Source organism: Grus americana, chromosome 11 (genome assembly GCF_028858705.1).
Source record: "Grus americana isolate bGruAme1 chromosome 11, bGruAme1.mat, whole genome shotgun sequence".
NCBI lineage: Eukaryota > Metazoa > Chordata > Aves > Gruiformes > Gruidae > Grus > Grus americana.
Window position 1 is genome coordinate 19,561,181 of NC_072862.1, and position 16,656 is coordinate 19,577,836.

Genomic DNA, 16,656 nt, shown 5'->3' on the forward strand with positions numbered 1-16,656 from the left:
CTACGCCCGGAGAGCTGCTCGGCCCCTCTCCTAAGCCCCAGCAATGGGAAGGGCCCAAGGAAGCTGCTCAAGATCCCAGCGGGGCCAGGGACGGTATCAGGGCCCTGGGGGCACTAAATGGACCCCCACCCACCGCTGCCCGTTGGGCTGGGGGGCTCCATTTAAGCCCAAGCCTGAGCCATGAGCCCCCTCCCAAGTTGTACTGCAGGTAGGTCTGTGCTGGGTCCAGACTGCTCTCCTGGGTGGACTTCAGCCTGATGTAGGTCAGCCCTGTCTCCTGGATGGACCCTGGACCACTGTTACAGGCAGCTTTGTCACCAGCTTCTTGGCGGGACCTGTCACTACCACCGCGCTGGCGCTGCTGGGTCCCGCGGGACTGCAGCCCCGTGGGAGAGGGCACCGCCTGCGCTGGGGTCACCCTGCTCCTGCTGCTCCCGCTTGATGGGAATCCAAACCCAGCTCCTCAGACTGATCCTCTCCTTCCCTCCGGATCAAGCCCGGCACGATGCAATGTGAAGTCATGCGATACGTAGGCAGACAGGCATCCTGCAGTATGGGAGCTGCTCACCAGGGCTGTCTGCAACAGCGGCGTTTGTAAGGTGACGAGTGGAGGTGGCTCCAGGTGAGCTTTAAGCTGTTGCATTATTCCCCAGGTTCCTTGCAGCACACCCAAGCGCTCCGCAGGGAAGCGAGGTGCACTTTAACAGCTGGATGGGCCTGACCTCCTCCAGGCCACGAATGGGCTGAGCAACAAACACACGTGGAGCAGAAACGCACTCCTGGAGGTGCCGCAAAGTGCTCGCCTCAGCACTGTGCACAGCTGGGATGGTCTTTGTGCTGCTGATCCACTTCTGAGCCAGCCCCGTGTGCCCCAGTGCAAGAAGCAGACGCTGGATACATGCCAGCACAATCGCTGCAAGCTGCAGATCTCCCCTCCGTGACTGGAAATGCTATAGAATCATAGAACGGTTTGGGTTGGAAGGGACCTTTAAAGGTCATCTAGTCCAACCCCCCTGCAATGAGCAGGGTCATCTCCAGCTAGATTAGGTTGCTCAGAGCCCCATCCAATCTGACCTTGAATGTTTCCAGGGATGGGGCATCTACCACCTCTCTGGGCAACCTGTGCCAGTGTTTCACCTCCCTCATCGTAAAAAATTTCTTCCTTATATCTAGTCTGAATCTACCTTCTTTTAGTTTAAAACATTTACCCCTTGCCCTGTCAACTGCTTCTGCCTTTTTCCTCTGCTGGGAGTAACCAGCACAACTTGTTCTCTCCTTCCCTCATCCCACCTTGCTGCTTTCTTCCTTCAGAAAGCACAACTCCAGCTCTTTACAGCACTATGTTCCACTTAGAAGGTCCTGAATCACTGTTGTGTCAATATTAAAACGAATAAATATTGGAAATCAAGGATTATCTACTTGCTTTTCATTGGGAAAGGGGGAGAAAAACAACTCTTGCTCCAGAGGCTCTCAGGTGTCCAGATCAGCCTCCTGCAGACCAACCTTTGTGGGTGATGGAGCTCAAAGAGGGGCCCCCACCTTGGGCAGGGGTCCAAGTAGAAGTGCCCTGGCTATGCCTCCCACCCTCTAAATGCTGGACTTAACCTCCCCGTTGGTCCCCCCAAACTGGCCACCATGAAGTTCATGGCTCCCGTTACCTGTTCCTAAAAACGTCCCCATGCCAAGCACAGCCTGGCACCAGCGCTGCCAGCAGCTGTGTCCCAGGAACAGTGTCCTTCCGTACCCGTACAGGCCACCCTGGTAGGCCCCTCGTTCTGCCTTTTCTTCCCGTGCTTCGCTTCTATTCATACCCACCTTAGTACTGGTTACGGATCGGCACAGTCCTCCTCCTGCGAACAACGTCTCCGTGCCGATCGGCTGCTCCAACATCTGTGCCAATACTCTTATCTGGGCCTTCCAAAAAATAAAAATAAATTGTAATCTTCAGTCACGCCCACCACCACAGGATGGCACGCAAGGCGACACGCTGTACGTGGCAACAGCACTAGCATAGCTGTGAACAGTCTTTGAAATACAAAATATATATGAAATATCAAGGTAGTTGCAATATGGTTGTGGCTTCAGGTGACCACCCTTTCAAAAACGTTACAGACATCAAAACCACTCCACCAACGATAAACCATCAGGGTTTCTGCATCACCACCTATGCTGCTGCTGTCCTAAGAGACCACGGCGCTTCCTGGCTTGGTGCGTCTTTTCAACGCCTTCGGCTGCTGACTCGGGTCATCTGTTCCAATTTGTTAATAACCTCGTTCCGGTCACCTCATCCCGACCCAGCGGAGGGCTCCTCCACGTTCCCCAATCCTGGACATCCCCCGGCCGCTGCACATGGGCGGACATCACGTACGCATGGACGTACCTTACACGCACGCGCGCATCTTCAAGGGAGGACACGGAGGCACTCGCTGGGATACCCCGGGGAAGGGGCGTTAAGCCAGCATCAAATGCAGGGATTACCTCGACTTTCCATGAGCTGGTACGGGGATTCTCTCCGCAGCCCGGGCAAGTGGCGCTGTCAGGCGCAGGCAGCACATCCCCTCGAAACCCCACGCTGCCGTCAGCAGCACGGTGGTGTTCCAACTCCTTACGCCACAAGCAATAGGCCTGATTGCCCATAATTATCTCCTATGACCCCAAAATAACGGAAACCAACAAATCTAGTATTTCTATGACTAATATAACTAATGGGAGGTAGATCTACCTCCACAGAGAGGAAAAAGATTTCTCTTGATTGGAGACAGATGCACGCTGCAATTAGATATTTTTTAAAATTAATTTTTTTCCCTCTTTTCACTGTTCCTGACTCGAGCCCTGGCAAGCGCTGGGCTGCCTCTCCTTTCACATATGCACATCACGCTGACGACAAGCGAGCGGGCGAGCAAGCGAACGCAGCTAAGCCAAGGAACATACATTATTTAGGGAGGGCCATCTGCCCAAGGGAAGCTGCTCTTACATTTATCTGGTTTAGTATCTTCTAATTAATTACGTACCATCAGTCGTTAACAGGTTTTCACTAAGATGGATGGACCCAATTAGCAAATTAATAAAATCTGATAAGGGTTCCTGCAGTTGGTGGTTGTAAAGACTCCCGCCTGTTCTGTTTGGGAATGACGCTCGGTTTTGGCAGACGCGGATGGCCGGTACCCCCCGGGTGCAGGACAGCCTGTGCAGCGCCTCCTGATCTGCTCCCAAACTCCCCGCTTCCCTCGGTGCCGCTGAAAACGATGTCCCATCGCAGTCACCCTTCTCTCCCCTTTGCGCGTGAGTAATTTCCAGACTCGGGAGTACCAGCTTGTTCCTCCAGACCTCACGCCCCCGCGACTGCTCCCTTTTAGGGAGCTCACCCCCAGGAGCCCGTCGCCTTCCCCGTCCTTCCCCCGCGTGCCCAGGAGTCCCAGGACCACCAAAGCCCGGCTTGCCACCCAGGCTCCAGACCTCCCTAACAGTCAGGGCCTCCTTCTGCACATTCTTCCAAATTCCTTGCCCTCGTTTGGAGATCCCGAGGAGGAGTGTGAAGGGTCGCCACGCTTGAGATTTCGCATGACTTGCTCAGGCTCTACGTTGGGGCAATTCCTCACTATTTCCACTCTAACAGAGCTATCGGGGTCCTGTGGTTCAGGGTCATCACCCAGCCAGCCATTAAAAGCACCATTATCACCAGTACCCAGAGCTTCCCAATCCATAGACCCAGACAAGCTGCTCCTGGCTGCTGGTTGTGCCACACGGTCCCGCAGTGTCTTTGTTTTAACGCACACGCGGTAGAGTGACCCTTCCTCCATCTAAACTTCCACACAGTTCTGAACTTGAGCGGCTGCTCTCCCCTGTTTGCAGAGGAGTCCCTACACCCAGCACGGAGGGGCTCCGCAGCAGGAGGGGGCTGCAACAAACCCTGTCTAACCCCAACTTGCCCTGGGTGCGCACGTTCCCTCCCCTCGCACCCACGTACTCACCAGCACCGCGATGGTCATCCCCACCTCCACCATTGCTGGGTGCAGCACCAAGCAAGCCCCCCCACCTCTCTGGTGGAGACAAGGAAACCGAGCTTGGACAGGTCTTCTGCTCCCCTTAGCAGCTGTCAGCTGTTGCTGGTGGCCCTTCACCTCCAAGTCTTGCTGTCTTCAGTTTCCTCGTCTCTGGTTTTCCCTCCTTTGGGATATTTGAAAGTGATGGTGGGTACCAGCCACCGCAGCTCCATCACCACCCTCCCATCCATCTGGCATGTCATCTGCTCCTGCCGGCCACCACCATCATCCTTAGCCACGCTCAGCCTCGTCACCCGCAGCCTGCCGTGCTCTCACACACACACACACGCTTTCACTGTGCTTCGCCCGTTACACGCCCCTGCCCCGGAGCTGCCTCTGCGCCTTCCTGGGCTGCACGAGCAGCCCTTGCTCAAAATGGCTTTTCCTCTGGCAAACGTAGTCCCTTGCAGGGCACCACGCAGCCACCCTGGACCAGCACGGCGATGTCCCCACGAGGGCCCACCCCATGGTCTATGGGAGGGCTCTGCCCTGGTTGGGAAGCCCAGACGACACCCAGCATTAGTTAGACCAGCTTTAGCCATTAAGTTGCTGCTAGTAATTAAACCCAGTTGTCCTCGCTAACAGCCAGGATGAATCCCACACAGGTCACTCCTGAATTCCTCCCAGGCCTTGGGGCTGTCCCAGCGCACAGCCTGGCCCACCAGTACACGGCACCAGGAGCATCCATCCCTGAGCTGGCGGGGAACAGTGACCAAACCCGTCCCAGCCCCACTGGCACGGCCACAAGCCCCAGGGACCTCACCAGCAGAGAGCAAAACACAACGGGAATCTTCTAAAGCATCACATGCTTTTAAAACATGCCATTTTAGGCAAGAGACAAACACTGACAAATTTTCAGTTTTATTAAAAAAAATTCTAGCAGCAAAACCTGTAACAATTGAAAAAACAAAAACAAAAAACCAAACAAAAAAGACCAAACCCCCAAGAGAACATGACACAGAGAGAAAGAGACGGAGATGGAGAAAGACAGGCTTGGGGTTTTCTCCACTGTTCACTCAAGTTCCTTATAGCGGGCAAACATGACTCTCCTGACGGCGTCGCGGTAGGTCTCGTTGGACTGCCTCTTGCTGGGCTTCCCTTGGGCCCCCAGGCCAGGGCCCTTCTTCCGATTTTCTCCCTGAAAACAGACGCAGCTTGTGTTAGTGATTGCTCTTCTTCGCCGGCTGCCCATAAAGAAAAAGCGTCCCCCGGGCCGCTTCAGGACAGCCGACTGCTCCCGCGTGGATCCGGGAGAGGAGGAACAGCAAGTGCATCACGTTCCTCCAAAAGCTGTTTGGGAGAAACTATCGGCCCTTTGCGGGCAACAAAACGCAGCCAGCAAACGCGTGGCGAGAATCAAACCACGGAGACCGACACCAGCATACGGCATGGTGGGAGCGGGCAGCCAAAACAGGCAGCGCCGGCAGGCAAGAGGCAGCTGGGTGCGAGCGAGGATCGAAACAGAGCAAAGGAAAGTGCCAGCAAGAGCGCGGGGCTCCTGGGGAGCTGTTTGCAGTTAGCCTGCATTTGCACAAGCTCAGCTGTTCTCTCCTCTAATAGGGCTCCCATGGGCTCTGGTAGCTCACTTGGAATTTCAACCAGTTTTTAACGACTGGCTTTTGCAGCCAACGGCTGAATTATTCAGTAATACCTGCCTAGAGTTAGCCCAGGAGAGCAGGCCCAAGGCGGAGAGTTTCTCTTTGCTTTTAAGTCCGACTTAGCTGAGTATCAGTAATGCGATCAATCAGGCTGAGATCAAAGTCCTATGGGGCTGAAGCGGGCACAAGGCTTCGCCCAGCGTGACTTGGAAGCGGGAAGAAAACACATCTCTAGGGCTCTTTTGGGAGGCCTTTATAGGAATTGTACGAGGGCCGTGCTTTGCAATCGGCTCCCCATCCGGTCCAGGGAGCCCTGATCAGAGGTCAGACCTCCCAGAGTTCTCCGCTGGAGCTGGCTCTTCGACAAAGCCCGTTTTATGGCCACAGGAAACTCCATGAGGACAGAGCAACAGCTGGGGTGGTTCCTGCTGTCTGCACCGGAGAGGGAATCTTGCCTCGTGTGTGTGGGCTCAAGCAAACACACGTCACGAAGCCTCAAATATTTGCCTTTAATGATATACTCGACTGCAAGCTGAATGTCGCAACGCAAGCTGCGCTGCAAGCTGCCCGCCCCTCGGCGAAGCACCGACACCACAGCAGCCAGGAGACAAACTGCAGTCGCGTGGGAATGGTGCTGCTCACGTGCCCCTCAGGGAGAGAGAGCAGTCCCTGCCCCAGGCTGCTTGCCAGACAAACGCTCTCCAGCAAATTAAGGTCCACTGAGAGACCAGCCTGTCCCAGAAGACAAGATCTACCCAGCCCTGCCTATCCCTGAAGCCCTCTGCTGATGGGGACTCTGCTCCTCATCAGACGACGTACCGTGGCATTCCCTTCCCAAGTCCGGAGTCCAGAACGGCAGCGAGAGCCTCACAAGCAGAGCAGACAAGTAGTGCCACGCGCCCCATGGCTTTGGCTACGTTCGCACCTCCCCGGGGGAGGTTCGCATTTTCCCCCAGCTCGTGTGGCTGCAGAGCTGGTGACCCGTTCAAACCCCAGCCTGGCTTTGGGCAGGTATTAATCAGATGCTCACACCCTCCCTGCTCACTGTTACTCTGTTCTCAGCCCCTCCAGACCCATATAAATTCTAACCTTTCTCCACTGCCAACATACTTGCAGCCCCTCCCAGCCTGCAAAGTTAATTAGCGCACACAGATTATTCCACTGAGTGGGGGCCGAGACTTGCAGCCTGACTCTTGTTCCAGCCGGGAACTCCCTCCAGCTGTCTTGGGAGATGCTACCGGCTGCAGGACAGCGATGTGTTTTGCCAGGAAGGGAAGACTCACCTCCATCGGTGATGTTGTGCCCTGCTGGTTGTGGCCAAAGCCTTTCTTCCACCCCGTGGACTGGAACATTCGGTTCCCTTTGTTGTTACTATCAATCCTTGGGTCATAGTCACTGCAAAAGAGGCAGAATCAATTGTCCAGTTTTGCAATGCTTCAAACACATGCCGGGGATTTTTAGCTCTACTAATAGCACCTTCATTGACATTCCAACCTCTCCTGAGGGACAGCAGAGTTGCTTGCAAGAAGCACACCGCCCAAGGAACCAACACGGTGGATTCTGTGTGCAGGGCTCGGGCACCTTTGACCGCATAATTTCTTGTCCCACCTCAGGGGAAAATACACCAGGGCACAGGAAATGAGCTCAGGCTCCAAAATATTTATGGTACAAGCAAGCCAGGAGTGTTCTGTGCTTGCATTTCTTAATCCGAATTTTAGCAGTAGCAAGAAAGCGAAGTCTAATCCCTGCTGCTCTGGTAGATCTTTATTTTCTCCCAGTGCTGTGGTCATTCAGCTCGACAGAAGCAGTGTTGATTCGGACACCCTTTCTCCCACCTGGTCATCACTCATCCAAGACCCTTAACCAAACCCCATCGTTTTGAAAACCACTCAGTACAAAAATAGCTTCCTTCAGGCAAGTTCTCCTTCCTGGCTGCTGATGACACTGCACACAAACTGCTGTAGTTTATTCACAGCTATTCCAGGAAAACAGAGGGAAGAGAAGATGTGGATTTTTAAACTGCAAGACATGGAGGAAAGGTCTCCTCCTGAGGTGCTGTACCAGAAGGAAACAGCCACATAACCAGTTCTGTCTTCAACACATGCCTAGCAGTTCCTCAGCCCACTGGAACACGCGAGCTCGCAGCAGGCAGGCCTTTCGAGAGCTCCGCACAGCACGCACTTTCTTCCTCCACCTACTCTGAGTGAGATGGATACAGCTCCTAGCGTTCCTCTGAGTCAGTGGAACAGATGAAACACAGCTTTGCTCTTTCTTTCAATGGCTAGATGCCAGGGGGATGGGAACAGGCTGCATTCTGCTCCCCGTGCCTGGCCAGGCACACCTAAACCCCACATCTCACACCTCCAGCACCACGCACCTTGTCTCTGCTTCCCCCTAAACCCTTGTTTCCACCCCTGCACTACACAGCCCTGGCCCTCTCCCACCCTCTCTGAGAAGTCCTGCAGCAGCACAGGCTCACACTTTGGGGAACTCCTCTACCCACAAGAATCACGGCCCCCCTGGCTGTTGCTCTTGCAGATCTACCCCACCGGCCGATTCCTGGCCTTGGTGCCACCCCAGCATCAGCAGCCCCAAAGAAACCTAACCAAGAGCAGCCATTACCTCTCTGTGTCCCGATCGTATCTGAGTCGTTTCCTCTCCGGTGAATCCATCTGCTGGAACTTCTCTCTCCGGTCATTTCCTTTGTCTTTGTATCTCCCCTTCATAACAGAAAGAACAAAGTAAGTACGGGGGCTACGAAGGACTCAACACTGCACAGGAGACTGCTCTGCAGCCAGGTCTCATCGCATCCTCAGCTGACAGGGGATCTGTCCTGGGAACCCACAAACCCTGGATGTTTCTAGGACCCACAGTCCACTTATTTTGTCCTGATGGCATCTGTTGGGCTGACCTGTGGTTGCAGCCTTCCAGCTACAGCACCAGGAGCAGCTCTGCTACCTTCCCAACAATGGACAGTGACAACTCTCCCATTCCTGGCCAGGCAGCAGCAACCCACGCACTGCATCTATTTTAGACAGAAATCTGGGTCCCGCTTAGCCCAGAGCCCAACGCTGGCTTGCAGGGCAACAAAACCACACTCAGACCCTTCCGCAAGGAGGGAGACCTGCTCTTAGAAGTCACAGGTCCAAATGCAGATAGTGCTCATGGTTCAGTTTAAGACTCTTTGGGAGGTATCTGACACCCAGGTAGGTGGAGGGTCTGCCTGGGACCAACATCACCCTAGTGCAGGACCACAAAGAGAAGTCTGCCCACCACCGCAGACCCACCTCACGCTCTCTCTTCTCCAAATAAGCCAGTTCCTGCTCAGATCGTTTGATCTTCATATGTATCTCCAGGTTTTGCTGGAAGGAGGAAAACAGAAGGCAGTGTCAGCAGAGGATACAAGCTGCAGAGGTCATCTGCTCCACCCGTAAGAGTATAGGTAAAGCAGCACGCTCTTGCACTTGCATTACACCACATGCAACAGCTTCTCTTGCAGCCCCGCAGAGGCCAGGAGCCCTTCCACTCCACGGCAAGGAAGGCAACCAGTCCTATTTTAACCTGCATAGGGTTTGGCCTTCCTAGAAGCAAGAGCTCAAAGGCAGTGCAGAAGATGGGGAGGCATGTGCTAAGTTCTTACCGCTATCACACTCGCGTGTGCCAGCACCCCACTCTCCCCAAGCCTGAGCTATCTCACTACGGCTTAAAAAGTCACACCTTGATGTTACAGCACTCCCGAGGCAGGAACAAGCAGCTCACACAATGCTTTAAACAGTGCTTTGATGGGAACTTTGCCTGTTACTGTGTCAAACTCAGCACAGCTCTTCCCACCCAACCATCACAATTTTCCCTGCAGAACACAAAGCCAGAGGCAGCTTGCAGCACGCGCGCAGCACCCCAACCACCAGCTCCCCCATACCTTGTGCAGGTTGGAGAGCTGCTGGTGCTTGATGAGCACTTCCTTGTTGGGAAACTGCCTCCTGCACAGCAAGCAGGCCAGCTTGTTCCAGTCGGTCAGCTTGTCGTCGCTGGCCTTGGCCTTCCGCAGCTGCTCCTCGCGTTGTGCTGGTGGGTGGGGAGGCGGCAGCCACTGCGCCTGTGACTGCTCCTCTTCTTCCTCCTCCTCCTCATTGTCGCTGTCTCCTCCATACTCTCCCAGAAGTCCTATCAGAGGGTTCACCACCTTGGGCTGAGGGAAGAGGCAGAAAAGTGTGACAATTTGTAGCATCAAGCCTGCCCTGCCATGTGGGGGTCTGCTTCCCTAACCGATCTCAAGCCAGCGAGCAGCATCCCAGCAGCACGGGCAGGGAATGGGAAGAAGCTGGCTGGCCAGGATATAAACACCACAGGGCAAAAGCTCTTCTGTTCTCTAGTGCTTCGGTGCCACACCTCTAAGCACAAGCAGCTGACCGAAGCAGAGGCTACTTGGCAGGGAGCTGCTGTCAGTCACTTCCTCCAGCAATGGCGACTGGCAAGGTTTGGCTTTGCTCAGTCTGGAGGGAGCTGGAAAAGTTTTCTGCCTGAGGACTGCTTGAGTGAGGAGACCCTGCTTAAATGCAGGTATTGAATTTCCCCATGCTAGAAGCCCATAAACAAGCTCAGGGTTATAAAACAAACTGCCTTCGCCATTCTGTCTCCAATGGTCCCTCCTCTGGCATGAGAAGTTGGCACCTCTGCCATCCAAGGTCACAGCTGGGCTTTGGTGAGCCTCTCTAGTCCTCTACCCAGGCTCAAACGAGGCAAAAACCAATCCTGTGGAGCCACTCACCGGGGCTGCACTCTCGTCCTTTTTCACAGAAGGAGGTAATGGTTTTTTAAAGACATCTTCTGCAGAGAACTTCTCCTCTCCAGCCTCATTCTGAAACAATCAAGATGAGGTGTTAGGACCACCATAGCATGCAACAGCTAAGCACCCGTTTAAACAGGCCTCCAAGGAAACCTGGCAGTTAGCAGAAATGAGGTGGTGTTTTTGGTGGGAGACATTCCCATTCTGGGGAACTCATAGCTCTCCTGGAGCTACGCCCCTGGTTTCAGGGACAGCTGCAGCAGCTCACTGTGCTGTCTCGGCCTGCTCCACTCTCGCTCTCTGCTGGACTGTGACACTGACAGCAGCCCCAGCCATGTCTCAGACCAGTGAGAGAGCTGGGACAGGGCCAGGTCACATTTGGACACCTCTGCATGTGTGCACAAAGGACATGGAGACCAGGTACAGAGCCACCCCCGCTGCCAGCCAGCATGGGAGCAGAGAAACCCACCGCTCCAGGAGGCGTTACAGTCCTGCTTGCCTATGAGAGATGAGACAAACCAAGTACAATAGGTGGGATGGGGAAAGGATGACACCACCAGTTTCCTCTGCTGTGCCTGCGGCGCAATGTATGGCCAGGCTCAACCAGCTTGGTGGCGTTTTCAGGATTTTCCTTACACTCAACAGAGAACAGCAGAGACCGCAGTTACCCAGCATTGCAACAGAATGAGCCTGTGATGCACGCTTGTACACTCAGCAGCACGAAGAGTAGGCTGGGGTGAAGCTTCACACCTACGTGCTTTACAGAGAACTGGTCTGAAGCCCTGGACATGCCCTAGTTTAGCAGTTCATTAGCTACTCAGGCTTGACTGAAGAAGGTAAGTGCTATGCAACATCTTACCTGGCCTGCACTCTCATCCTTTTTCACAGAGGGAGGCAACGGCTTTTTGAAGACATCTTCTGCAAAGAATCTCTCCTCTCCAGGCTCATTCTGAAAAACCCAAGACTGGGCATTAGGCCACCAGCAGCACAGGGGTCAGAGAGTGCACAGAGCAGCCAGGAAGCCACTTCTGAGCATCCATGGGCACCAAGCAGCCAGGAGAAAAAGATGGGAGGACTTCTACTGGAGATGCTTCCACCCTCCATTCAGACAAGACCATGTTTCTTCTAGGTCACTGCCCTTTAAAGCAGGTATCCTCCATACCCAATGAGACTCCTTGGCTGATTGGTACCAACCTGAGGGACAATTACACCCCTGAGGTCCCAGCTGCCCAGGGCTGGTCACGCCACAGAGCATACTGAGACCAACAGGCAAAGAGGAAAACAAGGTTTCTGCATTCGTAGCTCAATCACTTCTACCAACTCTCCTGGCAATCCTCCAGCCCAGCCAGTATCACAGCACTGTTGTGGAAGATTCTACTCCTAGTACCTAGGCTCAAACATCACTTTGGGCAGCTACTCCCAGCCAGCAGCTTCCCATGCTGGCGAGACAGCATTTGCTCACAAGGAGCAGCACTGAAGGGCACTGCCCCAGGACTGGGGCTGCACTCTGGGAGGGATGAACAGCATGTCCGTCACAGCCTCCTATCTGCATTCCATCTCAGTTCACCTTTGCAGCCCATCTGCACCGCCTGCCTCATCTTCCTGCCTGTCTGTGATGTTTGGAGGGGGCAGGAACTGCGGTTAGGGGAGAGCTAAATCTCCGTTACTATCTGATTTGGTATGTTTAAACATCTCTGTTTCTGTTGGCTCGGTTACAATAGCTGGGTGCTTTCCGCAGTGTAAGTGAAATGTGTCTCTCAGTTACCTGGATGTTTCTGAATCCTTTACCATAAAGAAGGGATGAGAAGTCCTGACAATGTCACAAGAGAAGAATTTCAGGAACTTACACCTGGCCAGACAACCACCATGTTCCTGGCCTGCTGGTGACCCCTTGTATTTCATGGTTTCCTCTCACCGTCCCTCCCTTCTTGAATCCTCTATAAATTACTCTCTATTTTCTAACCTCTCTTACCTCAGCCTCCTGGCCTCATATCTCTGATCGTTCTGATGCCTGGAAGGATTTACCTTAGCAGAAGTATTTTTCCCTTTCTCCTTTTTGTCCCTATTGTCCCTGCTGTGTGGCTCCTTCCTTTCATTCGTCCGTTCTTGGCTTCCATGCCGCCGCCTTCTGCTCTCTGTAGGTGATGAGCAGGCTTCTCGGTCTATCGTGACTTCTCTCTGAAAGAGGCATTTGGAACAGACTTAGCCAAACCCCTGCAATCTTCTTATCAGGCTTATAGTCCTTATTGGGCTGGGGAGACCAGCACGGTAGGAAGGGACTGCAGAGCCTCAGACAGCTGAGGTAAAGACTTCAGAGCTTTGCTGGGGCAGAAGACCACAGCCAGATGATCAGAGCTCTACCCTGCTCACCCAGAACATCTCCAGTATCACGAAAACAGGATGATAGTCCCAGAGAACCTCTGCTGATGGCTCTTTTTTGGCATCCTTGTAACTATTGCTGGCTGGGGTTGGGGAGCAAGGAGAACACAGATGAAAACAGAAAGCTCTGCTGTCCATCTTTTAATACAGCGAGTCACATATCACGTGTCTTCAGTAAAATCTAGCAAGGATGCTCTGCCCATAAGTCTACTCAATGAAGAGGAGACAAAAAACCCTCCAAAGGCAGAGCTTCAGAGGCCAAAGAGGCAGCTACAGTACCAGGTTCAACACACAGCTAATGGGTTCCCAGCTTCTCATTAAGTTGGTATTTTGTAACGTGCATCCCTTTTGTACAGGGCAGAGGACTGACTGAAACAAAGCCACCTCTGTACCGCCCTATGCTAGCCTGTCTTCAGAATCAAGCTGCAAAACCTCTCCAGAGAAGGGCAGTTTTTAAAAACATAACATGTGTAAAGCTTCCTTCCCACGCACTCACCTGGGTCCTGGGGTCATAGTATGTCCCAGCTATGGGATCGTAGTAATTCCCAGTTTCAGGATCATAAATGTATGTGGACACATCCGATGGAGCTGAACAGAGACACAAGAGTTAACACCAGAACTTGCATTTTATGACATAATCATGAGCAAATATTACACTGGTGAAAGGATCAAGAGTGGGAAAGAAGAATTCTTCTCTCCTGGCAAGAGAGGTGTAAGTATCCTCACATCACTCGACCTACATCTTCTTTAAGGAGTAAGAAGGGAGACAGGTTTTCACAATTCTTCAGTTTTAGGACTCTGGCAAAACTTCCACATCAAAACACACTTATAGGGGCTGTGCTGAGATCACAAAGATATGAAATTCAGTACTTTCCCTAAGAATGGGGTGATGAGCACCAGGCTCTGTGTCCACCCACCTCTGTGAACAAGGAAGATCTGTGCTCTTACAAACAGTCTCTTGTTTAAAGTGATGACGCTCCCCACATCCCTTCTGCCCGTGGGTGTATGAAAGCTCCCGACAAGAAAGGGGAGAAAACTGTTTCTACAGGAAAAGCCAAAGGCCTTAAGGGTAGGCCCAGAACGTGAGGAATGCTTCTCATTTCCAAAGTGTTATTAGACAAGAGCTCAGCAATACTACATACAAGTTAGTAAAACAATCAGGAGTGTTCTTCCAGCTACTGGCATTGCTGCATGAAGTGTATTTTCTTCCATCTCATCTAGTAACTGCCAGACTGATTTTATCCCATCAGTTTACCACAACAAGGAAAAGACAGAGCAACTTTCCTTTATCTGCATGTAGTTTTGCACAGTAAGAGTAGAGAGGAACAAATCATCAGATAGGAAAATGTGACTAAACAAAGTTGGCAAAGGAACTCAGAAGTGGGTGTAGCAAACAAACCTACTCTTAGCCTTTAAAAATATTTTGGGGCTGATTTCTACATGTCAGTGCCCTTTTAAGGAAGAAAAGTCTCCACAGTAGGAGTGAGGCAGAGCTGAACTTACACTGTGCTCTGGTGCGTCTCTGCGATTCGCCGCCTCTCCTGTCTCTCATGCCCCTTCTGCCCTGGAGTAAATGAACAACACAAACAGATCAGAAACTCCTTGACAAACATCATATTGCTTCTCCTCCCTCTCACAGGCCTGAAGTTCAGGAAAACAGCTCATTTAGCTACCCTAAATAGAGCAGAAGTAGACACAGCTTTTCATCTACAGAGCAATGGACAGTGTTGCAAGGCACAAGACTTCTGTAGCTTCCCTGAACCTTACAACGAGGTGCTGATGGCAATCCAGCCCATTCAGTACTGGAAGAGCCCTGCAGCCCAGTAACAAGCACGAGAGAAGAGACATTCACTCCAGGAACTGAGATCAGTCATCAGTTAAGTCACTCTGTAAAAGCGCGGTATAGAGTAATCCAGCCCAGAACTCCCTCCAGCAGCATCCGCACTCTGACTTGCACTTCTATGCACGTTATAAACACAGTGCTAGGGGCACAGCAGCCGTGAAGAGCAAACTTGAGCGTTCTCATCCCATCTTCACACACATCAAACTTTCAGCAGCCCAAAGGGAAAAAGCCAAAGTCAGGCCTATCACCCCCCAGTGCCCCCTCCTTTCCCAGCTACCTGCAGGGAAGCTGTGCAGACCTACCGGGCCGTAGTAGGAATTGTCACCGTGCTCCCCATAGTCGTTCCTGTTGAGATAAAGGTTGCAGTTAACGTCAATCTGGCTTCACGTTAACCTCAGTACACTCAAAATGATCAGCAGGACCAATAAAGGCAGAAAGATCATCTTTGCTGGCCACATGTTGGATTGTGTCCATCCCAGGAGACAGAGAGACTTTGCAGATCACTGTCTCCACAAGAGTTATGGCCACACTCTCTGCGGGGTCCACAAAGATGAATCTCTCCAATTGCTTTTTAAAAAGCTGAACCCATTAATTCCCTCACAATGGGATTTGATGGCCACACAACAAGAAGAGGCTATGCAATATGATGATTAATCCCATACTGCTCAATCACTGAAGCTTCTTCTAGCTCCAATGCCTTCACCTCTCCAACTTATTTTTAGGATGTAGGAACACCTGTGCTAATTCACGTGCCAAACTTTAAGCACCTGGTCTGACAACACAGCTTGAGCCTCACAGCACATCACAGAAAGGACAACCCTGCTGCCTCATCTGTCCGTACCTTCTCCTCCCCGTCGCAAGATTCACTTCCACCGTACGTCCATCAATACAGATAGGGGGATCCAGATTCTGCAGTATCTTTAACAACCTCAGGGCCTCCTGTAAAAGGAAAGGAGAATTTCACATCCATGAGACAAAACATAAGCCTGTTTCCCAAATCCAGTCTGCCTGAAAGGAAGGCTCTGTGCTTACATGATGACTGTAGCAGGACAGGAAACACAACGCTTTTGTATAAATATTCGTGAAAGGTATTTAGGATGCAACAAAAAGGATAAACGTGTCATTAGGTGCTCTGTTTGTCCTATGACCGTTTCCAGCAGCCAGCTGGGGACTATATTCTCCGAGGGCTGCTAGACAATGTGGCACAGTGACTGCTGTTGCTCCAAAGAGTTTTGGTGAACACCCTCTGGACCAATGCCAAAGCACAGCTACGGAGTCTGCGAGTCACCCAGAACCAGAAAATACGAACCCTCCAACATGGGACTGTCTGTTAATTGAAGTTCTTACCCTCTGCAGACAGAAAACATTGAATTCAAGTTCCCTGCAAACCAAATAGCTGTGTGAGAGGTGTTCACGTTTAGGAGGGTCTACAAAGAAACGTATTGAGGCAAGAAACTCAGCATCACAGCTTGTGACAACAGACAATCTTCAGCTCCTAAAGCCAAAGAGCAACAGCTGTATCAGATATTCCCTGTATCTAGCCAGACAAGCAGAAGAGAGGACTTATTCCAGGACAGCTGCCTCACAAGTACAGCTATTTCTAACATTTCTGTGGTTTCTCTACTTCTACAGACTACAGATGCCAACAGGGGGAGCATGTGAAAGCGAGAAACTACTTACAGCATGTGAATCCAGTTCAATGAAGCCATAGGTCTGCCCCATCCGGCCAGCCTTGTTCTTCATGATGCGCACGCTGGATGTGGAGAGACGCACGTATGGGGCCAGGAGCCCCACAATCACCTCCGGTGGGGTGAATCGAGTAATACGTTTCAGCATAATTGCTGTGAGGGAGGTGGCCAGAAAAGAAAAAGTAGTAAAAAAAGGTAATTCAGATATTGTCACAGCACAGGTAAAACTAAACCCACTCAAAGCAACAGCATGGCTGGTTGCAGGACAGAAGCCATTGCTTTTTTTCTCTCCATTTTGCAAGATGCTCAGAGTACCGCC

At 52.1% G+C, this 16,656-nt stretch overlaps 1 protein-coding gene across 1 annotated transcript in view; it reads right to left on the reverse strand.

Moving 5' to 3' along the window:
* Positions 1-4,888: 4,888 nt before the first annotated feature.
* The window catches only part of RBM6 (RNA binding motif protein 6), a 58,535-nt gene continuing 46,767 nt past the window's right edge, over positions 4,889-16,656 (reverse strand). The window contains exons 11-23 of the mRNA XM_054838808.1: positions 16,330-16,490; positions 15,491-15,588; positions 14,952-14,994; positions 14,310-14,370; positions 13,303-13,394; positions 12,453-12,605; positions 11,287-11,376; positions 10,410-10,499; positions 9,561-9,830; positions 8,929-9,003; positions 8,264-8,361; positions 6,925-7,036; positions 4,889-5,181 (exon numbers count right to left, since the gene is read on the reverse strand). Coding sequence (XP_054694783.1) covers positions 5,056-5,181; positions 6,925-7,036; positions 8,264-8,361; positions 8,929-9,003; positions 9,561-9,830; positions 10,410-10,499; positions 11,287-11,376; positions 12,453-12,605; positions 13,303-13,394; positions 14,310-14,370; positions 14,952-14,994; positions 15,491-15,588; positions 16,330-16,490 — 1,469 coding nt within the window. The 3' untranslated portion in view covers positions 4,889-5,055. The remainder of the gene's footprint in view (positions 5,182-6,924; positions 7,037-8,263; positions 8,362-8,928; positions 9,004-9,560; positions 9,831-10,409; positions 10,500-11,286; positions 11,377-12,452; positions 12,606-13,302; positions 13,395-14,309; positions 14,371-14,951; positions 14,995-15,490; positions 15,589-16,329; positions 16,491-16,656) is intronic.